At 42.6% G+C, this 26,150-nt stretch overlaps 1 protein-coding gene across 1 annotated transcript in view; it reads right to left on the reverse strand.

Annotated features, from left to right (window-relative positions):
- The window catches only part of COL8A1 (collagen type VIII alpha 1 chain), a 30,232-nt gene that overhangs the window by 2,310 nt on the left and 1,772 nt on the right, over positions 1-26,150 (reverse strand). The window contains exon 2 of the mRNA XM_082277683.1: positions 1,417-1,732. Within this exon, the coding sequence (XP_082133809.1) occupies positions 1,417-1,729 (313 nt within the window). The 5' untranslated portion in view covers positions 1,730-1,732. The remainder of the gene's footprint in view (positions 1-1,416; positions 1,733-26,150) is intronic.

A 26,150-nucleotide genomic window follows, 5' to 3' on the forward strand; every position in this document is an offset into this window, starting at 1 on the left:
GCTATGGGAGGAGTCCTGGCATAAAAGTGCTTTTTCTGGAGGGGCTTAAATGAGCAAGATCAATGTATTGGTAAGAAGTTTATACATAGGTATGTCTGTATTTTCCTCAAGGCTTTGGAAGCCATTAAAGTATTACTGGAAACCTACAGCTTTAATCAGCATTGCTCTTTTGGCACAGCCATGTCTAGTTATGGCTCTTGTAAACACTGCAAAATGTTTGTATTGTCCAAACCCACGTTTTTGTGTTATGTGACCAGTTATCGTTGCAGGTCAGGGTGGGGAATTTGCTGCTGGGGTTGGTTGCTTTTCAAGCTGCAGGCTTTTTGCGTTAAGTGGAAACTCTTTTCCAGCTCTAAAATGGGTAAAGAAGTGAGAGATTTGGGGAAGGACAGGAGATGAGGTTTCAGGACAAGAGAATTAACTGTTCTTTGGGAGGTGGAAACCCTCCCTCTCTGCATATGTTGTGTTTTATGCACGTCGAAAATCCTTGCTCACGGGATAGGTTGATTTTACTACAACCAATGGTGCTTGTTCAGACACTCCAAAAATAGGCCCTGAAATCTTCCATTTCCTTCTGAAGTCAGTAGAGGCTGTGGTTAGCTGAAGCCTCAGTAAGTCAAAGTTAACCAGCTTGTCTGCAGTCCCACAGACAGTGGTGGTCCTCACAAGGATTTTATGACACTGGGTGTTCCTGGTCACCCTTTGTATTTCGGACTTTTTTCTTGTTTTCTTAAATATCTTAATACTGTCCAGACTTCCTTTACTGAATAGGGAAAGTGCTTGTACGTGCAGACTTGTGCATTCATCCTCTGTACTTTTCAATGCCTCTGTAACACCCATAAATAACCTACAGAAAGAGGACTCCAGGGTTAGAAGAGCAATTGTATGTTTTTATCTGCAAACCTCTAAATCACAGGGTCTGGACAAATTCAGACAAAACGGTGATGTTCCCATAAATTCAAATCTTGGGGCTCTTAGCTCATATGTCTGGTTGTTGCAATGAGAGTGGGAGCAGATCCAGACAGGACCCTGGGCCATCATTTGAAGCCCCATCAGAGGGTTTTCTGCAAGCAGGTGGGATGACAAGGTTTTTCCTAGCATTGAACAAGCATCTGAGCAAACCTGGGGCCAGCCCTGTGTGCTGGAGGCTCGTTGCAGGTAGGGCTGCTCAGAGGCTGTGCAGCAGCCCAGAGGATGACTGTGGTCTTGTGCTGGTGACCCTGAGCTGCCCCACAGCTCCCATGAACCTGTTTTGTCCACCTGTGGCCAGGTACCAGCCTGGCCAGTCCTGTGGGGACGAGAGTGCTGTGTCCAGCCTGCAGCAGCCTGCTCCAGTGTTCAATTTCCCCATGGCAAACAGTGCTCTGGCACACCAGATGGGACCATGCAGGAGTGGAGAGGGACATGCTGACCTACCTTTCTCTTTCTTGGGAGCCATATCCTTGCCAAGCATGGGCATCTGTGGGACGTCCTTCCTGTACTGAGGCAGATGGGGGTACTCCTTCCCATACTGCATGTGGGGCATCTCCTTGCCCAGGTGCTGCATCGGGATGCCTTCTTTGCCCAGCGGAATGTGAGGTACTTGTTGTCCGAGGGGTTGGTACTGGGGCACCTGAGGTGGCAGCTGCTTGATTCCATAGTAGGCACCACCTTGAGCAGACCTCACCAGCTCTAGGTAAACAGTGACAGCCACTGCCAGCAGCTGCAGAGGGAAGAGCAGCACGGCCATCACCTGTGAAAAGCACCACAAAACACACAGTTGCACACAGTTTTTTTCATGTTGTGCATTTCCCAGTAGGGCAAGCTTCTCTCATTTTCTGCAGCAAACTGGCCCTAAATCTCTGGCCCTGGTTTGTATGCTGCCCTGGACGACATCCTGCAGCATGCCTGTATCTGGTTTACTGGAGGCTCTACTCAAGCAGTACTATTACAGCAAATGCCCTTATTGTATTTAGTTTTATGCTTCCCCAGAGGTGCCCTCTGTGGTTTCTCCACACAGGGACCTGCTCTGAGTTTGCTGCTTTCTCACCTGTGTCAGTGCCACAGCACAGCTTTGGGGAGCTCTGCTGCAAGCTCTGGCACAGGGGAAGAGCAGGCAGGGGATGTGGGGCTCTCCTAAATGTTTTCTGCCCAGGAAGCTGTATTGTCAGTGCTCTTTCTGCTTTCCACAGCAATGAAAGCTCTGTTTCTGCAGCTTCAATCTGTGCCTGCGATTGTGCCCCATGGCTGCCAGCGTCCAAGGACCGTCTGTTTCTATCACAGCTCCTTGCCAGCTCTCATCTTAGCTGGGCTGGGATCCTTTTGGCCTCTGCCCAGAAGAAGTGGGCCTGTTTGGGCCACCACTGCTTCAGGTAGGATCAGCCAACCCAAGCCTTTCTCTGGGAGTGTTCAACTGTTTTCTAGAGGTCTCCCCCACTGCAGATCCTGGCCTGTCGCAAGGCAGCCCATCCCAGCACCTCACCAGTCCTGCTAACACAACAGAACAGGGTTGGGCTTTTTTTCTTTTACTTCCTAATCAAAATGTTAGCTTGGGACTTCTTGTCCTATCTGCTGTTGGATTTTCTTTTTGCAGTTAAGGGCATTACCATCAGCTGAGCAGCAAATTAGGAACTGGGAACTCCCTCAAGTAGTGCAAGTTAGGGGACAGCATGTGGTAAAAAGAGACTCTGTGTGTTGGAGTATTTTGCCCCACAACCAAATCTGGCATTCAAGTCCTACCCTTTTTAAATACATATGGCAGTTGCCAGGCCAGACTATTGCGCCCAGCCTGAGTACATTTCCAGGTCATTTGTGCATTCTCTGTGTGCTTCCAGGTCATGCATGCTCCAGAGCTTTGCCAAAGTGCTTGTTGGGACTTGCTCCCAGCAGCTGCTGTGCTCTGGTGTGATGAGGATGGCCTGAGGAGGCAGCAAGGGCTTTGAGCCACTCGTTTATTTTCCTGTCCTTCCCAGCAGCCTGGCTCGATGTAGAGGACAAAAAAGCACTTCAGTCGGTGGCTGAGGGGCTCAAAAATGTGCCCCCATGTCTGGGAAGCATCTTTAATGGGGGGAAACTTTCCCCTGTGTGTCCTCTAGGCTTTAGGTTTTGCTCCTGCTTGAAGTTTCCCATTCACTTTGCATTAGCAAAGCACCTGGGGAAATGCTTGCTGCTCTTTTAAAACATTTTCCGTTAATTTTGCTCTATGAGATTTAATCTCTAAGTGGAAATTGGTGCATACTCATTACTGAAGGTGTAAGTGGCGGCTGGATCAAAATGGCGTAGTTGAAACAACAAGCAGGAGGTTATTATTTTCAATAATGATCATATATAGACATATGAACGACAGAGAAGATGGAAATACGTGTTACCAGCAAATCAAACCTTTTAAGAAAATGGAATACAGTGAATCAACACTAGATGGAGCATATGTTGCACAGCTGAGTTTCTACAGTCACTTTCCCTCCCAGGAATTCATGGACGTAACCAGCTGCCATGTGGCAAAGAGAACCGGAGCCAAGATGTACAGGAGTTTGCAAGTGTAGCTAAAGTCCAAGCAGTCGCTTGTTCAGCAAAGCATTTCAGCAAATGCTTCTCCTCCAGTGAGTTTAATGTGGCTTTTAGCCCACAGCTGGCTGTGCTGCTGTGAGCTAAAGGATTAGGGCCTTGGGACGTGGTATTTCTGCTTAAAGCTCAATGGTGAGCTTTGGAGTGGGAGGACAGCCTGTTCATGATCAGTTACTGTGGCTCAGCTGGGGTGTGGTGACTCAACTAACCCACTTCATCTTCATCTCGGCACATGGACCCTAAGCAACCTTTTCTTTTTTTTGGTTGGTTTTTTTTTGGGGGGGGGGGGGGGGGGCTAGACAAGGATATGTCCCCCTTCTTGTCTTTCTTGGCCTTCCTGCTCCTTTCTGTACAGAATGAGTAACTTGAAACACCTTTGCCTCTCTGTAGCTCAATAGGGTAAGACCTGAATAGGGTAAAGCCTGCCTTAGTTTGCAGGGAAAATCCCAGTCACTAGAACATTTGCAGTATTCTCTGCATCTCTCTCAAAGGAAAAGCATTATCTATATGAAGGGAGAAATGCGGTGAAACCTTTAAAAAAAATTATGAGATACTGGATGATACAGGACTGTTTTTGAAACCTACTAGTATGAAGGGCAAGGTGGATCTTGAAGAATGAGGTTATTAAATTAACTTCTTGGCTACTTTGTTGTTCTGGTGGCCAGTTTGGGGGGGATTGTTTTTTTAAAAAAGATAACTTCAGTGGAAAAAGTAGAGGGGGAAATAGGTAAAATTCCTTAGGATGAGATTTTCTCCTTGTTTTTATTACAAAACATGGGCTTTGTGTGCAAGTGGGAGGTATTTGAAATAATTGAAAAAAATTTCCTACGGGGAGACACCAGCCTGCCTGCAGCCCAGGGTGAACTCAGCCTCCTGCTGCTGTGCCAGGCTGGCCTGGCCCTGCCAAGTGTCACGCAATGCACCTGCACTGGAACAGGCACGACCACGTGGCACACGAGATGGTTTTGTGTGCGCACATGGAAAGTTTGAGGGAGATCAGGCAAGACTTGTAGAGATAGGAAGGCTCCAGAGGAGGAGGTGATCTCACCACATCTGTGTTTCCTGTAGTGTTTTTTGACTCATCCATAACCTAACCAGTGTGGCCTGGAAATGACGGATTGCTTCTCATCTATTGATTTTGGCTGGGGCTGGTGCCTGTGACTAGCTGAGGTGGAAGGTGGGGGTTTATTTACTGAACAACCTTGGGCTAGATGGGACTTGGCTGACATCTTTGTGGGAGGAGGTCAGTGTGTCCCCTGTGGCCTTGTGAGCTGTCTGGGGCTTGGGATCTGCAGGTACTGGAGACACAGCCTGTGTTTGGTACCATCTGCACAGCTCGTCTCCCCCTGCTCCCAAAGGAAGGAGGGGTCAGACAAAATTAGTCTTGATGAGAGATGTGGTAGAGTCATGTGTGCTGCTGCTGGATTATTGCTGTCAGATACCATCACTACAGGGAAAGCCTGCCCGGAAGCATGAGGGATACCGGCGATCTTTAGTGTTTCTGCTCATTGCCTATCTCATCATACTCAGCTTCTCTAAAAAGTTATTTATGTGCTGAGAGAAGCTGAAGGTGTATTTTTTCTGCCTTGCAGTTTGTTTCTGCCTCGGTGCACAGCTCTAGTTCAAAGACCTCACTAGGAAACCACCAGCATCTTTAAATGCCTAAAAGCTACTGAAAAAATCTTGCTCTTGGTTTTTAAAAGAAGCCTATAGATCCTAAATATTGGACAGGTCCTCCAGAGCTTCTGAACAGCAAAAGGAGATTTTTTCCCAGTGGTGACAGAACTGAAGGAAGATAGAGTGAGGAGGAGAAAAATCTGTGTTAAAGATGCAGCCAAAGTGTAAGACTTCCCACCCCCTTCACCCAAATCCCAGCAATTTAGGGATCACCTCCAAACCCATTTATGTAATGCGATCTGACATGCTTTCAAAGGTGACTTGGTGGAGCAATAATTTGTCTTTGGATTGGGATTTGCCAGGGTTTTTGTCACAAAGCAATAGAAATGTGTCTGTGTATTTGTGGCAGGTAAGTAAGTGCATGTGCACACCTTTAGGGAAGCCAAGGGCTTGGAGAAAGCAAAGTTTTATCATAACTTTGGATGTTGGAAGGAAGATGGAGGAGAGGAGCAACTGAGCCTTCCTACCATGTGACGTGTCATTTGCACCAGTCATTGCGATTAAGCCACAACAAACATTTTGCTTTACCTAGGATGAGACAAGACAGTTGAGGGTGAAGGAACATTATCCTAAACCATCAGCTGCTTGTGTGTGAAGGCATCTGGTTGTCTCTGTGGGTGAGAGAGCGTCCCTGGAAAAACACATTTTTACAGGCAAAGCTTGAGTGAGAACATTTCTCAATAATCTCTTTGGTAGAGCTGTCCTCCTGAGAAAACTAGAAAGGACCTTCCTCTGGCTATTTGAGTTTGTCAGCAGAAACAGGAGACAAAACAAAATGTACCAGCAGTCATAATTCTTAAATTGGTGTGAAGAAATAATGGCTGGTTTTGCCTAATTATGTAAAGAATGTATGGAAAGAGTGATGCCCATCCACTTGGGACTTGAAATCATAGGTGATCTTGCAAAGAGTGGAAACTAGACCTTGATTTATTGGTCCTTACAGGAAAGCCATCACTCTGCAATCAACGTTGGGTTGTCTCGGAACCTCTAAGACACTCAGCCAGAGACGACCCCCACAGGCTTAATTTACCACCCCTTGGTTTTGTATTGCTGTATTTCCCAAATAAGCATAAGGCATGAGTAGATCTCAGTGACCTGAAGTCTTTTCCCTGTGGTCCCTTCCACAGCGGCTGCCTGAAGCTGCAGGGACCAGTTCCCCAGTGCACTGGGGGGATGGACTTGCTAGTGCTCTGGTTTCCACATGGAAAAGGACTGCTGCAAAATAAAAATCCTAGTGACTCTGGAGATTTTGTTCCCAGAAGAATGCTACTAAAAAAACAGATGATAAAAAGCTAAATCCTCCAGGGTGTTTTTGTCTTGAGATCAGAAGTGGTTAGGGTGACTTCTGGGGTGACCTTGATAACAGATCCTGTTGCCAACTATCTGCGATGGTGTATCCAGGGATGGCTCTGCTGTTTGGGGACAGGAGATCCAATCCCACAGGAACATTATAAACCTCACTAAAGTCTCTGTCATACAGAGACATGTGGGAGCAATATAATGCAATGGAAATGGCAATCAGAGTGTTAAGGTGCATAAGGAGCAGCCCCACTGCATTGCAGAGTGTGGGGCATTTGTAAACTAATTATGTTACCCAGCTCGCTTTTTTGGAAGAATTCTCAGCACGAAAGAAAAGCAGCTATCAAGGCCTTAGTTCCTGTAGTGAACTAAGCTATTCCTATCCAGTGAATAGCTGTGGTGATTTCAAGGGTGGGGTGTTTTAAGATGTGAAAATCAAGCCAATGTTGATTGTTGTTCTCAGCACTGGTGCTGTGAAGTGTAAGGGACTTGAGCAGTGAATTTACCAGCACATCGTTGTCCACGGTTTTCAAAGACACTATTTCATAACTTCATCACTGCTAAAATTCATCTCTGGATCATTAACTCCTTTGAGGACTAACCTGTCAGTCAGTGAGTACTTTCTGAAGAGAACTGAGGATACTCTGTACTATACAGAGACTAAACTTTAGTGGGAATCTGTGTTTTCAGGGACAGTAAAAACCCAAAATCTTCTGCATGCCAAATAATTTTGTACATGCTTAAGAGCTTAGAGCTGTTTAATGCACACATTACCACTCTTCTGTCTTTTTGTGCCAAACCAGTCTTTACATCATTTGGACAGATGTTTTCAAATTTGCCAGCAAACTAATTAAACACAATGTAGGGGGTTTCTTTTTGTAAATTCAATCATATTCCACATAAAAGCAGGGAGTGAAGGCAACCAAATATATACCTTGACATGGATTTCCTCTGAAAGCTAACCTGTTTTGTAACCCAAATTAACAGTAGCTACACTGATTTAATTTTTTTGTCAGCAGTGAAGAGCAGGAGGACAGTAAAGGAGAGCACAGCCCCTGTGCGAGGACTCAGGCATGCTGTTGGCATGAGATGGTTGATCTACACCCCAGCAGGTTTGGGGTCCTGCATCATTTTGCTTGTTATGGTGCCTAAAGCTTCACTGAAGGCAATACCTGTTTCTTGAGTAGGTGAAGAATTTACCTTGGTCCAGTGTCATACGGGCCTGTGCATTCAGTGGGGAGGAAAGTAGGATTTATGGTAAATGTAATCCTGCCTTTTTGCTTCTTGTGAAACTCTCCCACAGAGATCAGGTTTATTTTTTTCTCCTCCCTCCTTTTCACTGTCCCCTCCAAGGAAACAAAGTAGTCTCAAGTGTCTGTGTTCAGTTTAGATTACCAAGAAACAGCTATTGTTCAGTATGTTAAAAATAAATTAAATCATATTTTGCTCAAGGTCTAACAACTGTGTCTGATTATCATGTGGTATTTACTAAATCTAAGGCAGTCATAGCAAGTATTGTCATAATAAACATTTTTAAATGCATGCATGCATAAACCTGCTGCTAATGGGGAATATTCAACACGTGGCAGATGCTTGTTTCTAGGTTTTTTAAAATTCAAAATGGTGCCTAGAGTTTCTTCCTTAGAGAAGTGTGATAACATCTAAATAAATGGCTTTGTCTTAAAAACCACCAGTCATCCATAAGCTATCTTTGGCTTTAGTGGTAATTATGTGATCTTTTCTTGCAATGCCCTCGGAGGTCTCTGTTTATCCATTTAAAAATGCATTTTCAAAAAAAAGGACTTGCCTCTGCTCCAGTTTATCTGCAAAGCTCTCTGTATAAAAATGGCACCCTTGGGCTTCCCCAGTTTCTTACTTTGGGACAGACTATATCTCCATGTGGGCCTGTATCTGTTGCTTGTGTGCAGGTGTTTATGTGTGCCTGTGTGTGAAAACACACCCTGGCAGTGGGAGCAGCCACAATGAGAAGGAGATTTTAGCCCACACAGACATATTATGTTCCCTCTAGCCTTCTCCCCATGCCCAGTGTGCTGTGATCCTACCTACGTGGGCTCAGGCAGGCATCTCCTCATCTCTTTGCAGATCTGGGCATGATGAGATTGGCACCACCACAACCCCAACTCCCACGCACAGGGCTCTGCTGACTCAGCACAAACAGGAAGCTCACAATTTATGATGATACTAAGATTGCTTGGTGCTGGTAATTGATTTCCAGGCGGATTCATCTTTTGCATGTCTTTGAGGATCTGGCCCAGATGCTGTTTGCTGGAAAATGCCTGAAAGCTACTTGGAGTCAGATGGCAGGGAGCTGTGACAAGGATCAGTAAGTTGGGCACCGTGGGCTGGGTGACCGCAGTCCCCAGGGACGCAGCTCTTTTGCCTGGTGGCGTGTACTCGTTTGCATGAACCAGTGCCTGACCTCAGCCTCGAGAGGGAGGACCAGCGTGGGGGAATGTTTGCAGAAAAGCATGCGACTTTAATTAAGGGATTAGAATTAATTATAGGTAGGATTTAGCAAATACCTGCCTTTGAATACGTTTTCCTGTTCTTTGCCATACGGCATACACTCGAATCCTCTGCCTAATGCTCCCTTCCGGGCAATTTGCCTGCCGTCTTGGTGGCAGGCAGATTTGATGGAGACACTTAAATGTCTGCCACTAGATCCCCATTCAGCGGTCGGCAGCGTGTGGCACACAAACCCAGACCCAGTAATGTGGAACACACAAAGTGATCAAAGTGCAGAGCTGCCTCCCCGCTTATCAGCATGGAATCGCACTGCTGGCGTGGAGCCTGGGACTGGCCGCCGATGTGTCCGAGCACAGACTGTTTGTTCAACGTGGGAACTGTGCTGAGAGCTCCTTCTCTGCAGGGCTGGTGCTACCGAGCGCTGCAGAAGGAGCTCCCCGCGGGCCACAGCCACTGACACTGTCCAAGGAATTCACCTTATCAGATGGAATGGGTTTGCCATGCGCGACACACGGGAAGGGAGGTTGGTTTTCATGGAAGTGCTTTTATAGTCAACCAACCATTTTCTAGGGGTGTTGTTCATTTGGGGATTGTTTTGGTGGGAATGCTTCAACATCTACTGCCAGTCCACTGAGCCCAAAATAATGCAAAGACAAGTGGTGATGCGCTTCATACTGAAGTGTGTGATCCAGTAGGATGAACCTTGATGTGCTGATAATGAACTATGGTGATTGCTGGTTCCAAGCAGTGTGAACAGGGAACTGCAGGTTTGTTTTGGAAAAAAACATCCCTTCTCAGCTGTTACTCATCATTCTTGGCCTTGCTCTGCCCTGGGATAGGTTGTGCTGGCTACCTGCAGTAGAAGTCTCTCAATTTTTCATGGTACAATTGTTTGTGTGTTATTATGGTACAATCGTTTGCTGAGAGAATCGCAGCATTTTACTGGTTTTACCCAAAGTGGTGCCTCTAGCAGTGCTGCTATGAATTATACTCACGGGTAGACGTGTAAAAAGTTTCCATTTCACTACCTCTTGGGTCAGCCAGCTACAGCTTTGTGAACAAGCCACATGCTAGCAATTGGCTCTAAATGACAAGTGAATAATCTACACAGCTCAGTGTTAAACTTGTTAGTCAGTGGAATGCTCCATCTCATCAGATGTTTGGGAGTAGATGGAAGTGAGAGAAGAAGGCTGTCTCTTTCTGTGACAATTAATAAACTTAAGTATATCCTGAATTCTTGCCCAAATATGCATAAATGGCAGAATGTTATTCTGAAGGATATCTACCAGTTCTCCTGGTTAGAGAACTCCTAGTTCCTCGTTTGATTAATTAAATTATTGTACTAAAAGCAGAAAAAAAATTGTCAGCTTTGTGAAGGTGCACCGAGTCTTAAATCTGGCTATATATATTTTATTCTAATATGGCATGGTTTACGATTTTCTGTCTGGGAGGATTGCTTAGAGAAGGAGCATTCTATGAGTTAGTAGATCTCAATACCTTTAGGAAAGTGTAGATGTGCATGCAGAAATTCCCTTCATTGACAACTGCAAGACACAATGAGGTGCTAGAGTATGTATTTTTCTTAAACGCTTCCCAAAAGGTGGCAGTGGAAAGAAAAATCCTGATTATAGAAGTGTTCTTGATAATGACAGTGACTGTTGCAAGTGTTGTAGGGAAGGTAATCTGTCTTCTTTATTTTTAAGTGTTATGTAAAGCAGTACAGCTGTCTGCAGTTGTAATATTCATGTAGGCTGCACTTCTCAGCCTAAGGTACACTTGGTGCCAAACCTAAGGACACAAGGGAGAAGTGGCCAGAAGCTGCTCTTGGGCTTCTCTTGATCCTGAGGCTGTAGCAAGTACTGTTTCAGTTGCTGGTGCCACTTGGGGTCTGACCTGCCCTGCATGGCCTGTGGGCCACTGACAACACCCCGCTGTGGTGTGACGTCCTGCCACACCATGGTCACTGTCACCATGTCTTCTTTTTGGGGATGAAAAGGCTGCACTGTGTCCTGGGTGGACAGAACACAGCCACAGCTTTGGAAAAGGCAGGTGTCTGTCTCCGCCCACACCTGGTCTCACCAGTGCTCTGCTGTGGGACATTTTGGGAGTCAAGGGCTCCTGGCAGCTCCAGGGTGCCTGAGGCAGGCAGGAGGGATGGCTCTTTGAAAAGGGGTAAGTTTTAGCCTTTTTATTATCACAATGAAGCAGGACCTCTGAGGTTTAGAACTTTCTAGCTCTTTTTAGCACTGTATGCAAACTGATTAAATTTAAATGCTTTACAGGGAGCCATTACCCCCTAAAAAGAAATCAAGATCATGAAATCTCGTTAAGAAAGAGAGCCTAATTCTGGGTGCCCAGGTTCTTTGATTGCAGTCTTTTGGTTATAAAGAAATTTTATTTCTTGTAGTGATCATACTTGGTAGTGATCATACTCCAGCCCTTGCAATTTGAGCAGAAGTTACTTTAACAGTCCAGTGAGTTCTTGCACTACAAAGCAAGAAATTTGTGTGGGACTTTTGAAGAACTTGGTCTGATCTTAATTTGAAAAAATTTATTGTTCTCTGTGACTCCTGTTACAATCCTGTGGCCTTGCGCATTGAATTCTTGCCAGAAAATTTGCTTGATTGCCTCTGTCTGAAACTGGCACAGCACAGCATTTCTGTTCCTTTTCTCACTTTGATGGTGTACAAAAAGTGTTTTCTTGGCTCTTGCAATCATGCTGTTTCATTACTTTTTTTTTTTAAATAAAAGCAAAAGGCTTTGGAGGCTTTATTTTGGAGACGAATTGTTACCATTTACAATATTTCCGTTCACTGTGCTTTGATGAGCCTGTCAAGAGAAAGAGCAGCTTCTCTCTCCCTTATTTTTATTTGCTGTGCTCTAACTCTGCCATTTACCAGAAACCCAAAGTAGCAGTCCAAGGGAGATATGAAAACAGTAACAAATGTCTGTAAAATATTTTTCTTGAAAAAACTTCCTCTCAGACAATTTTTTTTGGAAGGTTATTTGCCATTAAAAAAATTCCTGCCCTCTGCATACTTTTCCTACCTTTGCTCAAACAGTGGAAGAAATAATCTTGCCTTCGAAGGTTAAACATATTATACTACTCCACCCAGAGAGAGATCAGGAGCATGCTTTAAAATTATTTAGCAATAATTATTTTCCTGTTTTATTATCAAATATTGCAGGTATCATCGTATTTGTTAGGATGTGCTAATCATGACCTGACACTCCATTCACAAAATTCAAGCAGATCTTATCTTGCAAACATATTTCCTAAATGGGTAAACTATTTTACTTCTATGCTATTCTTCTTGATAAAGACTAAGATGACAATAACTACAGCTAAACACTCAGTTAAAATGGTTTCAAAACTGGGCTTGCAATTTTTATGAAAGCCCCCTTGTGCTCTGGGTCACACCTGTGGGCAGACCCGAAGGTGGAAGTTGCTAGATGGTGGACACTGGATCTACCAATGTAGGTCTTCATCATCTGGGAGATGCTTGCAAAACGCCACTGAAAATCACCGAAAATCCTCTATGCTACCACCATGGCTGAACTGCACACACACATCCCTGTGTCATGCAGGATCAGATCTGTTCCTAAAGACCACCTGTCTTTTCCTCTTGTGCAGCTGGTAAGAAATGCATCTTACTCAAGTCTGCTTCAGCACAAAAGCACACATCAGTGGAGGGGCAAAGACAAAGCTTGAAGTCATTGTTATTTGTTAACAAGTGTTACGTGTACAGGCCTACACAGATACCACCCACTTCCCACTCTGCAAGTGCAGAAGTAAGGGTAGCAGTACACAACCAAAAAAACTTCCAATCTCAGTTGTGAAATACTCCCTGTAGCTTTGATTCAGTGGATACTTACAGCAGGAGTTTGCCCTGCCTCTGAAAAACACAGCAAAAAAAGGATGCTTCTGAAGTGTACACACACACACACACACAAAAGACCCTCCCCACCCCACTCACACACACTTATCCTGGATCTAGGAGAATTTATAGTCATGTAAACTGCAAAAATGTCATGAGGTGGAGTTAATTTCCTATATGCAATCCAAGGTGCTGTGGTTTAAAGGACTTGAAATTACCACATCTGTCACCTTGGAACAACCCAACCAAGGCCAAAGGAAAGCAAAGCCAAGCCCTGAAGAGCAAATACCATCAGTCACTCAGTCTGTCAACTGTACTCAAGGAAAACATGTTCCGTGCAGCCATTTGGGCCCATGATGACTGAGACTAGCAGATGCACAGGCTGGAAAGCTGGTCAGTGCTCGGCTCTGCGGACTAACAGTTATAAAATATCTGCCGCAGGAGCCGGCACTTGCGTTTCTTCCATCCTGCAGCCAGGATGAAGGGACAGGCTGACAAACATGAGCTACCCAGCTGCTCAACTGGATCAAAGGTGGACGTCAGCCTCTTTTCAACTTCCTGCAGCACTACGAGGCAGAGCTGGGGCTGGAAGTACAGGAGAATATAGGATTGGAGCAGAAGTTAAAACACTTCAATCCCCAGCTGAAGTCCAAGCCCCTGATCAGGGACTGATAAGCTGTTGTCTGACTGTCAGACCACTGAAATCCTCCTCAAAGGCACCTTGTCCCAGTGCACAAGCCTTTCTTAGTGCAGGTGTGGACTTGAGGCTCGCTTTGCCTGTGGACACCTCCCAGGCTTTCAGACAAAGTCTCTCGTTGCTTTCCCTCCTCCATATGGCTTCTTGGGTCTGCTGTGACCTGTGCCATCTCTTACCCATCTCTTGGGAGCTGATGCCTGTAGCCTGCTGGCTCAGGCATGCCCAGGAGGGAGAGAATGCAAACTTCAGAAGTGCTTCTTGCTAAAGGAAGGAACTAGACCTGTGTTCCTCAGCCCAAATAAGACTGCTTGAGCTGCTGACGACTGCTCAGAGTTCGACAGAAAAATTTGGCACCTGCTTTCAAAAGAGGATTGTGAGCTATGAGCCCAGAGTGGAGGGACTTGTGCCTGTCTACTTCATTCACCAGAAGGCACTTAAACCCAGGAGAGAGTCAGGATTTCGGGTGAACTGCAATCTTCAGCTTTCCCTATTTGGCTGGCTTAGGAAGCTCTCCAAACAGTGGCTTTTGTGAATCCCCCTCCGAGGCACTTAACTCCACTTACACACATGCATGGAGTCCCGGCATCTAATTCAGGCATGTGGACTCCATTATGGAGCCAGATGCAAACATCCCCTCACGGATTAGGACCTGAAAGGTTTTATATCCTGTATTGTCAATCAGCTAAGGCCTTCATTCCTTGCCCCATCCTCCTTTCTTTGTTTCAAAATCTAGATTTTTTAAGCAGGTCAGTATTTAAAAAAATTATTTCTGTATCTGTGCAAAGGCATAGTTAAAGCATGTGCTAGATATTCCCAGGATGATGCACTTAGATCAACAATGACTAATTCCACAAAATCTGTCATTAGAAAAAGCAATGCACTTAAATGATGTCATATCCTTCCTCGCAAGCCTTGTCCACCAGATTCTTATTGCTGGATATCAGAACCAAAGGTTTATGGCTACCTACATGCCATGGCTCAACCAAATTCAAAAATAAATCCACTAGGCTGGTACTTCTCTAGCAAGGGAAATGGAGTTATGTTTCATACAACAGGATGGCTATCAGCAATGCTTAAAATTATTTTCATTTGTGTGTTTTGTTTGACTCTTGAGATGGGGCACCTACATTAATTCCAAGTTAATTTTTCCTTTAGTCAAGAAACATGCTCAGATTTTCAGATGTTAGCAGAAATCACGTGTTCTGGACAGAAATACTTCTGATCTGCTTTGTGGAATGTTTAACTATGCTAATGAAAGAGATATTCTGGAGTATGTAATTATAGCCCACAGGATCAGAGTGAGAGGGTTTTTTCTTATGTTTGAGCAGTATTGCCTGAAAATTGTTGCAAAAGTCTCAGTAAGTCAAATAGTAAGGCTGATTAGATCCTGCAGGAATGAGCTCCTTAGAGGGCTGTACTCACAATTTGTATTAGTAAAGTCACGCAGGGACTAGTGTTTTCAAAGGTGTGTTTGCAGCTTTGTGAGACCCTTGGACAAGTGCCAGTACTGGATGCAGGGTGCAGCCGGGGCTGTGTTTAGAGCAGGAAGACTTTGCTGCTAAAGCGACACTAAATGACAAGGTGGTTGTAGCTGAGAAGCAGCCAAAGCAGCAGCTGGGAGAATGCTGGGACAGTGCAAGCATGCACACCTGAGAGTATGCACACAAATGAAACAATCAGTAAGAATTCAAATAAATCAAAACCGCAAGTCAGCTTTGCTGGTATTTCTGCATCTATATGAGTAACTTGTGGTGACATAACTGTTTCACACTGCTGGCTGAGGGGACCCCAGAGCACAGCCACTTCATGGCAGGCAAAGGAAAAAATGCAGGGAGGAGAGCTGGGTCTGGAATGGAGGGGAATGTGTGAAGGAATTAACTGAGATACCGGAGATTTAACTCTCTGCTTGGAACTGAGAGGCAATCCAATTTCTTCCATTGTCACCGATTTAAGCTTTAATAATAAATCAGCAGTGATTGTACTGGACAAAAATCTAAAAGCTTTTATAATCTCTGGGAGTGTACAGTGTTCATGTTCACTCTTTCATTAGATACTGTTCTCATTACAGCTTTTTGAAAGGAATATGCAGTGTGGGGAAGGAAAGCAAACTTACAAAGAGTTTTCATCTCTTCTTTTAAGGCACACAGGGCAGAATGTACAAACTGCTGGCACATGACAATGTCATTACCTTTAAATGGATTAGTTTCAAATAGTATCTATAGAAATAAATTACCACCCTCCTTGTCAACCTAAAAGACAATACCAGTAATCAAAATCACTAAGAAGCTGAAAAAAACTCTCAACTTGGTATATTTAATTTTTTGTCAGTTTTGGGTTTTTTGTCTATTCAGGCTCTAGACTGGATTATCTCCTAATATGTGTACAAATCTCATAAATCACCTTTGAGAACTGCTGCTAAATTCTACTCCTGCCTCCCCTCTTCCTGAATTCCTTCTTACTTCTCTCTCTTCTTTCTATGACTAATAGCTATATCTTGTTTTAGCCTTTCTTGTACTTAATGTTTATTCCCCAAATAAAGCAGTCTCTTACAGTGGTCTATTGAAAATTATTTACTTTTTTTTTTTGCTACTGTAATAAGGATTACATGCCGTTATGTCTTTGGTTTGGAATGAAGTCCTCATCTTGATTAGATGTGACACCTGAAATGAACTTGTGTTCAGAGGACTAAGCCATGACAAGTTATCCAGAGGAAGGGGAGAGATTTGTGTTTTCGTGCACTTGAATTCATCAGTGTGTTGTGAGCATACAACGCTGCTGTGGCTTTCATAGCCCAGTGATAACTGTTATGGAGGAGAAGACTTACTTTTCATTTGGAAATGCAAAATTATTAACGCAATATTGTTGAAGAATTTCCTGGCTTGTTTTCCCTTGTCTGCCTCAGGCAAAAAATGATTGCTGAAGTTTAATACTTTATGAAACCTCCTGACTATGAAGGTCTGGTAATTCTCCTTGGGAGGATCACTGACACAGATAAAATGCAGAAATCTGAACAGACACGATGGAAAACTACATGCAGTAGAGACCGTAACTTTGAGAAACTTGTGTCCTGTCAGTTCCTGTCTATTGATTATACTGGTAAATATCTATTTTGTACAGTAAAAAGTATATTTCCTAGAGTTCAGTAACTGGGTACACTACATGATCTGGAATAGATTTTTCTCAAGTAATTCAATTAATTACTTCATGTAACAATTAGCAACGTTGGAAGCTTGTGAAATTCAGCAGTTGGAGAACTGGTCACTTGTGCAAACAGGCAGTTTGACATATGTAGATAACCTAATTATTTTCAATGAGAACTGTAAGTTGTATAAAATTTACTAGTTGTTAAATATTTTTAAATTAATTTCAACTTATACATACCCAGACAGTTATCCATGCAGTAGACTGTAGCCTGTTTTTCCTAATCGAGCAAAACTACAATGAGAATTTTGCTCAATTAAGAACTGAATAATTTGGCTGACTTTTACTCAGTTCTTGGCAGTAGGAAAAAACTGGTCTTTCCAACAGTAAGTGCCAGTGCAAAATATTTTGGCAAGGAACAAATGTCAGTTTAGATCTATGAAATTACCATTTTCAGGCAGTAAAATTAGAATCACTCTGGTTTATATTAACTTAAAAATACCCAAATCCTGGCCAGCCATTGTGCAGCTAAGCAAACAGGTATCCGCTACTGGCGCAGATTCTGTTCTCAGTCATAGAAGCATTTTGACTGTAGTGGAGGTCCTATTTACAGAAAAACCAGTATCACTGAGTCCTAACTTTGGCATGTGCTTAAATTTATTGATATTGGTATTCTGCTGTAGAAATTACCAGAGTGGTTAAATGTATCCGGTTTGAAGTGGACAACAGTGATTGTTACTGAGTCTGTTTTATTGCAGCTTATCTTGCTAGTTACAACATTTAATGGGATGTCCCAGATGAGCAGCTTCACTAGCCTAGCCCCTCTGAGCTAAAAGGAAATTTTCCAAAGATGGAAGAGTTGGAGGATAAGTGGGAGTGTTGCTTTCCTTTAATTATTTTCTTTTAAGGAAATGTTTTTCTTATCATTCTTTTCATCTATTCAAAACTATCCCAAAGTCTTCCTGGAAATTGGGCTGAAAATGTCATGAGAACAGACATTATTTCACATATCTGATTTTTTTTTTTTTTCAACTGGCGACAAAGATCCCATTTAATTAAATGAAAGCAGACTTTGGATGTCTCTGTTGATGTACAGACCTACAGGCAGTAGGAGAATGAGGAAAGAACCTGTAATGTAAACCTATCACATTAAAAATACATACTTATGTTCAGACTTGACTGTTGTTTTACAAGGAACTCCCAAGAAAACATGCATGTGGATCCCATTTCCTGAAGAAGTTTTCTTTAAACGCTCATGAAATCAATGTATCATACTTCAAAGATTTCTTAGTTTAGCTGGAAGTAGGGCTGTAAATGTTCCTACTCATAGCCTTCACCATGGGTTAGCTGATGCCACTAGCAAACCCACTCCATACCTGTGGAAAAGGCTACTCCTCGCTGGCCTGCTTGGGAGCTCTGGAGGCCAAGTGTCAGTGCTGCAATCAGGTCTATAAATCTGCTAGATTATTTGTGTGCTGAAGTTTCTCTTGCCATTGTGATGAAGAAATAATTGAGCTGCCGAATTCTACCAGTTACATATGAAGCTCATTGAATTTTGTTCTCTAACAAAAGCATTATTTTGTAAATAGGGAGGAAAAAAAGTTTAAATGTAAATGGATACATATGTTTTTGGTACTTAAACCCGTTTAATTACATCACTATTTTGCCAAATAACATGACATGGACAAGTTAGATGTTAGGCTTTTTTATAATTTAACCAAAGTGATCATGCATATTGTGTGCTGGCTACACAACTGCGCTTGATCTTTGTCCAACCACAGAAAATTAGTGCAAAAAAAGCATGGGAGGTTCCAGGCCTTCCAAATGTATTAAACTCATTACTAAGATGCTTTAAACTTACTCATAGTTCAGCGTTGTTCACTCTTGGTGATGAAGCCTTGCCGACTAAAAGTAATAATCCTAAATTGAATTGTCTTGCAAAGAAATGCAGTGGTGCCATTGTAATCATAATATAGATGCTTGTCAAGAAAAACCCAATTTGAAGGTTACCACATTTTAAAATGCATTTCTATGACCTTGTTCTGCTGCATGCTGCCAAGGGATGCACATTATAAATGAGTTGAGGTGTCAATGTTCAGAAAAGCTAATGCTTTTTTACTGAGATAAAACACAGCCTCCCACAGTTTTTATCTCTGAATGGGGGGCTGGTGCTCTGATTCAGAATGGTGAAACAGACACATGCTGAATGTTTACAATTCTCATCAGATATTCTTTCTTCCTACAGTGCTGGAGGGGAGTGGGTTAGAAAATAATAATTGTGAAATACTGTTCCCATCTCCTATGAGATGCTGCCCCAAGAAAACTAAGGAAAGACAGGCTTACACTTTTTCCAAATGAATTTACTTTAAGTGTGGCAGTAAGTGGCCGTAAGCTCTTTTATGCACTGCATTGTTTCCCACAGTTTCCAGTCCCTGCAGTTGACTGTTTACAGGTGTCTCTGAACCTCTGACTTCAAATAAAGCCACACAGAGAGCACAAGTCAGTCTTGATGAGCAGACACATTTCTTCACGTTCTCTTCAGGACAGTGAGATGCAAAGGAGTAGTTTCCTGAAAAGACATTTGTCAGGAAGATGACAGGTCTTACTGTAAGGAAGCTTTGTAACAACTCTACACTTTGTGAGAGAGGAGTAAAGTTTAGGCCCTGATGCTCGTCTCTGAGTAGTGTAGTTTAAAAGAATCCTCCACTGCATCAATGGCATTGTCCATGTGTAAAATTGGGATAACATGGCTGAACAGAACAAGTGCTTCATGTTTGTAGCTAATTAATCTCCTGAGAAACAGGAGGGGAGCCTTCCTTACTGCCAGCTTTCCAATATGGCATACACTGAGACTGCTAAAGTCTTGGGGAAAAAGAGGTGAAGAGGGTAAAGCAGCACTGACCAAAAATCACAATGGCCTGGTGCAGATCAGTACATTAAAAAGGAGAAAAGAGTGTAATACGGTCTGGAATAATTCTTTGCTTTAATCATGTAAGTCCTTCTCATGTTGTAAACAGCCCAGTTTGCTGAAGGAAGACAAGACAAATCAGGGCATGACTTGGGTGAAATGCATGGGGAGGCCATGTCTTTGGCATGCACTGGCCTCCTGCCACTGGCTGTTTCCAGTGCTCCGGCTGGGTGGGGAAGGGATGCTGCCATTGTTGTATCTTCACCTATTCGGTTTCTTGTTCCTTCACCTCCACCCTCTCCCAGGGTGGCAAAGCAAGCCAGCCTGGGGCTGCTGTCCCAGAGGATTAGCCCTTTGCTCTAGGGGGCTGGGGGAAGGTCTCCTACCACCACCAGTGGCCCCACCTTCAAGCTCAGCAGCTCACACTGTGACCTGCTTTTGGAGGTGACCTGTAAGGACTAGGTAGTGCTAATGAGTGAAGAAAGAGCTGCAATGGGTGATGGAAATGAGCCTCTGAAAGCAGTGGGAAGGCTGGTACTTGCATGGTTCTGTAAAGAAAATGGTACCATTCCTAAGGAAAGGGTACTATTTCTACAGCTATAATCCAAGACATTTTCCTCTTTGGCACCAAAGCTGCACACTGGGATTCTTCTTGGCTGAATGCAGACACTGCATAGGGCAGTTCAGGGATGGTCAGCTCTTAGGAGCAGTTGCAGCTTTGTAAGCTTTGGAGTTTTATTGGATTCCCTACTGGAGTCTTTATTTGGTTTGGCATTTAAAACCCATCTTGTATAATTTTTCTAATTCCAGATACAGTCACCATAACTAATTTGTGGCAGCAACAAAGGAGAATTAGATGGTTTTTCATCCTTATTTGTAACGATGATAATAAATGGATTGCCAACAAGTATATTTATAAAATCAAGCACACTGAATGCCAAATGGTGTAGCATCTGAAGATCAAATATTTCTTATCTGTGTATATGTATTTAAATACTGACAGGTGTTATAGCCAGCTCAAATGTCTGTTGGAGCAATTTTTGATCAGGATGGAAATTGCATTGAGTTTTCACAGGCGGTCCTTGGGAGCGGACACGTCTCGGTACTGAAGCTGCCCTGTAGGTGGCGTGAGCCATCCGCTCAGCACAGACACGGGTCTAACACCCCTCTTGCACTTAAAAGAAGAAAAGCAAAATACTAAAAACATGCTCACATAACTGTCCTTTATATAGGTACTAGGGCCCGTGTTGGCTGGTGCACGGCTGTGTTACGCTGCCTTCAGTGATAAATGAAAGATTTTTTCTGGTAAAGGTAAAATCGTATTTTAAGACACAGTGTTTTCCTGTGCCTTTGAATGAGGAGAGTCTTCCTTTCTTGCAGGTATTTCGATCACCTACAGAGAGCTCATTACTAGCAGCGTATTCCTTTTGTTGGCCAGGGCAAATGTGATAAAAACTGAGCATTAACAAATACCTTTCCTTTTAGTCTTTTCTGGCTCCCTGTCTTTTAAACTGTGTTTTAACTTTTCAGACTCTCACTCATTTGTCAAAAAGATTTGTTTTCTAGCTATCATGGAACTGTATCATGTTGGAGTGTGCTTTGCTCTGAGCACAGCAAAATCTGCAGATTCTTCTGCTTGTGAGTAGACAATGGTAAGCATCAGCCCTTTGATCTTAACCATTCTATATTTAGGGAAGAAAGGGAACAAAGTTTGAGTGTATCTGCAGTTCCTATGCATTATAACTCCCGTGTAGGGGTCATATGCATTCCTGACTGAGTTTAATCACAGTGTGAAATGGTGCTTGTATTCCACATCTGGCCACGGTAGGAGGAGGTAACATCTACATTCAGGCATCTTTTCTGCTCCACTCAGCACTACTGAATCACAGAGAAAAATCATCCATATCTAGGTAAAAAGTGAGGGGGGAGTGGAAATTAAAAGGAGAGGGAAGTCAAAGGAGGACTGTCTGGCAAGACCTTAAATCTTCAGCTCTTCACAACCACTTGTTACCTGTGCAGGTAACTGTACTTCTAATCTAGGTACAAAGGACAGCAGGTTTTAGGTACAGTAAAGAAACTAGTATCTCAAGGTACAAAAATATGTGTCTCAAGAAGGATATGAAGGAATACACTGCACAGCGACTGGAATGGGTATTCTGCCTGAGCCTGAAGGACAAGGTGTGCAAAGTATGCGAGCATCTGAGATTGGAAATAGATCCCTCATGACATTGTCAGGTATGCCTGTGGATGAGCAGGCCTGTTCAGCACCTGTAGACACAACATGGGCTTGAGTGTTTGGCACTCACAGTGTGCACAACAAACTCCTCACGTATGATCATGCTGAGATATGCCAGAGGTTGTGAAGTTAGGAACACAAAGAAAAAGCTTACTTGGAAGATTAAAAGAGTGCACTTTGCAAAAAATTCAGCCAACACCTGGCTCTGTTATAAAAAATAGGACTTACTGTCCTATTTTTACTATTTAATTCCATTCACACTCCTAAGATATCTCTGAATATTCTGAGTCCAGGAGAGATACACTTAAAGACAAGAGTAATACAGAAGATTTTTTTTTCACTTACACAGTACAGACCTGAATACTGCAAGTAGTGATTTCCTAAAAAGAAGAGGGTGCAGTCACATCTGAGGCACATAGGTAATATAACTCTTCTTTAGATTTCTGAGGTTACATACCTCCAGGAAAACAATTTCCACTTTGTATATATTTTATTGAGTTTGGAAAATAAAAATGCCACTGTCAGTGCTTCACGGGCCAGAGCTAAACCTTTCCTAAAGGAAATGTTAATAATATCCAGAGGAGGGAATGAACTCAATGCAGGCAAAAACTATAATAAAAATAATAATAAAAAGTCAGACTCCTCCAAGTCTCATTCAGTTCAACTGCAGATTGTAGGAGATTTCTCATTAAAGTATTTGATACATTTTAATGTAACTGTACACTGGTTGGGAAAGAACAAACATAACGTGCTGAGAGTTAACATATTATATAACTCTTCCTCATCATGCTAAATTTTTAGCAAAAAAAACTGCAGGCCACTGGGTTTAACAGAGCTGGGCAAGCCTTTTAGCTTATAAAACATCACATCTAAAGTTGGGTCTGAGTAAGTGTTAAAGCTTTGTTAGGATGGCGTGTCCTCAAATAATTGTAGAATGCCAAAGACAGAGCTTCCCGTGTTCCTTCAGGCTGAGCAGGGATGCCAAGTATACAGAATTGGAAGCTGTCTATCAGGGGTTTTTATTTGCTTGATATTGTGCAGACAGCAGAGACAAAATACCAAAAATGCTTGAAATCCTTATGACCTTTCACTGCAAACTGTGAACTTTGTGCGCTAAACTCAAACTGCTGTTTACGCTGTCAGCACAGGCTCCATGCTGATGCCTTTTCTTTGCCTTTTCAGTTTGTCATTTATCAAGGGACAGCTTCACAAACACTGCACAGGAGGGGGGACCTGAGCACATACCAGACCTTTCACACATTCAAAATACTTAGTCTCCATTCTATGGATTGCTTAAAAATAGCTGTAATGCAAGCAAAGTAGCATGAAATATGCTGTTTGCACTCAAAGGAAATGTTCTATAGAAAGTCTTAGCTTTGCCATCAGCTGGCACAGCTCACATTCCCAAGTTGTGTCCTGAATCCTTGCTGCTGCACAGCTGACTTCATTTACACCATCTTCCATTTACACAGGAATACACAAGTGACTACCAACGAATGGTCCAAAAATATATTCGGTAAAGAACTGCATCGCCTTCTGCAATGAAATATCCCTGATTTCAGCCTTGTGCTACAACATTCCTCCACCCTTGTAAATGATGAGCTAGACTGTTGCAGAGAACAAGTGCAGGGGAGATTTCAGATGTATGAAGTAGAAATTGTGAGAGTCAGTAGAGGGAATAGAGAAGTGAGGGTGACTGAACGCTGGCGTTGGTTGCCAGGGAGGTTGTGGAGTCTCATCCTTGAAAGTAGTTCAAAAGCTTTCTGGACTGGTCCTGGGCAACCAGTCTAGATGTCCCTGCTTGAGCTGGGGGGTTGGACAAGGTAACTTCCAGAGGTGCTTTTAAATCTCAACCATTTTGTGACTGTGAAATTGTTCCTATGGAAGACTACTGTGAACTGTAATATTTGTTGCTATTTGCATAACTTTGCCAGTTAAAACAGGACAGTCTTAATCAGTTACTTAAATAAATCCGACAGCTACATAAAACTCCTTTGAAACTAAATATAAGGTTGAATTATATAACAAATGTTTTAGCTGAACTCTTGGTATTAGATGGGCAATTATTCTGACTGTATTTCAAATTTCATTTCACATTGTGGTAGCATTCCTTGAACTTTACAAGGCAAAGGCATTAATAGAGTTGTGTCTGAACACTTTAGGGTCTAGAAAACTGTCTTAAAATGAGACATTTCCTGAGAGACTTCTGCATAGAAAGAAACTGGGTCCACATGGCATCATTTTCCAAAAGAAACTGGGTCCACATGGCATCATTTCATTGATACATTATGCTAATGAGGCTTTTGAAAGAAGACTTTTCACTTAGAGCTACTTTTCCCTGAATGTGAAAGCTATGGAAAATGTGTGGAAAACATTCGCAAAGTGATGATGGCAGCTCTATGCTCTATATGTTACTTTTAATGAGCTACCTGTTAATAAACCATTTGCTTTAGCATATAAACAGGAGGATTTATGCATAATGCAAAACCCATAAGAAGGCTTATTCTTTGGTGTAACTGTTTCCCAAATCAGAGAGGCACATTGTTCCAGTCTTCCACAAACTTCCTGTTAACAGTATAAAAAACTGCTGCCTACTGGCTTCAAGTTCTTTTCATGTGCGCTGGTATGGGGAGTAAGGGACTTGGAAGCAGAGAATTTAAAGAGCAGCAGGTTCCTTGGATCTCTGCTTTGCACAGCTTGGGATCATAAACTTGTCATCCTGGTTACTAACAGCAAACAGGAGGTATCTATACAATATCCCCAATTCTAATGATTTGTGGAGGCAAGTTCATCTTGTTCTTTCTATGTGTTCTTCTGTAGTGGAGCTTTCTGTGTCAATTACTGCTGCTAAAGCCCTAAACAAGCCCCTCTTCTTCAAAACACAGACAAAAGCAACCATTGGGTTTATTCACAATAATGCTTGGATTAGTTAAAGGAACCACATTCACCAACAGGAAAAGAAAAGTCAATTTCTAAGCTATTGAATAACACTGCTATGTTTGGAAAAGATTTTTCTTTTGTAATTCTCCATTAATTTCCTCCCATCCAAAGCTGCTGAGAGGAGTCTGAAGCTAGGTTTTCATGAGTGAGTAAAGGAGGCCAGCAACTGACTCCTATTTAAAATAAATGGTCCTGGAAATGTTAGGTAACATTTCCATAAATACTTCAGTAATTTGAGGTTTAGGTTCCTCTAAAAGTCATCCAGTATTTCCAGCTCCCCAAGTCAGACAGGGAAAAGGCAGACCAGTAAAACAATCCGTACTATCAGATAAGCAGGGATTGAATGAAGGCACATAAAGCACAAGAAAATGAGGAGGAAACTGAGGACACAGGAGATGCCTATGTTCAAGAAGTTTATACACTGAGAGGCATAAAAGGCAGTTCAACAGGAAAAAGGATAGACAGAAAAAATATCAGACTCCATAAACTGAAACATTACTTTCAGGCGCTTAGGTTTGCTTTGGATTTTGAGATACAACCTCAGTAAATCCACATAAAATTGTATAACTTTATCACCTGACTCACTGCCTCTGAATTCAGCTTTTTTTTTTTTCATTCTGCTTCCTGATCAGATTAGAAGGTGTCTGAAGTTAAACTGTGCATTCTGGTAACCTTTCTGAATAGTTTTGCTTTCTTCATTTCAGTTGTTGTTTTTCAATTTAAAAATATTATTAAAATACCTCTTTTGGGTGGGTAGTGACTACAATGACACTGTGTAGAAAACCAAAGCAATTTGAAGCAAGCTAGACATTCTAAGTACATTTTTAAAATACTTTATTGCTTAAATAAAATAAATCCCTTAGTCTAGCAATTACTTTCAGATGTTTGATTGTTTATTTTTGAAAAACTGTCATGTCAACCATTTAGAACTGACAAGAACTATTTTGGTATCTTCACAAGTTTCCTCTAACGTCTGCTCCCCTCCTTATGTTGGGAACTACATACTCATCTTCATTGTCTCTTGTATTTGTCTTAATTTTGCTCTGTTTTATTTTATTATTGGAGGAAAAACTTAGCAGAGCTGTTTGCGGCAAGATTTAGTTACAGGAAACCCAACAGCTAAGCCCCAGTTTCAGCTGAGACAATTAGACTGTTGATTTTGGTAGCAGCTCGGGACTTCTATTTGACCCAAATGCCTTTCAAGTCTATCTGCCAGTTGATGCTCAAGTCTGAAAATTTTCTGTATTCTTGCTACAGATAGAGGGCTTTGTTTCCTTTTCATTTGAGGTATATTTCTATCCAAATCTGAATGTTTTGCTGAAATTCTTCTACATTCACTGGAAC

This window comes from Coloeus monedula (genome assembly GCF_965178545.1).
Source record: "Coloeus monedula genome assembly, chromosome: 3".
NCBI lineage: Eukaryota > Metazoa > Chordata > Aves > Passeriformes > Corvidae > Coloeus > Coloeus monedula.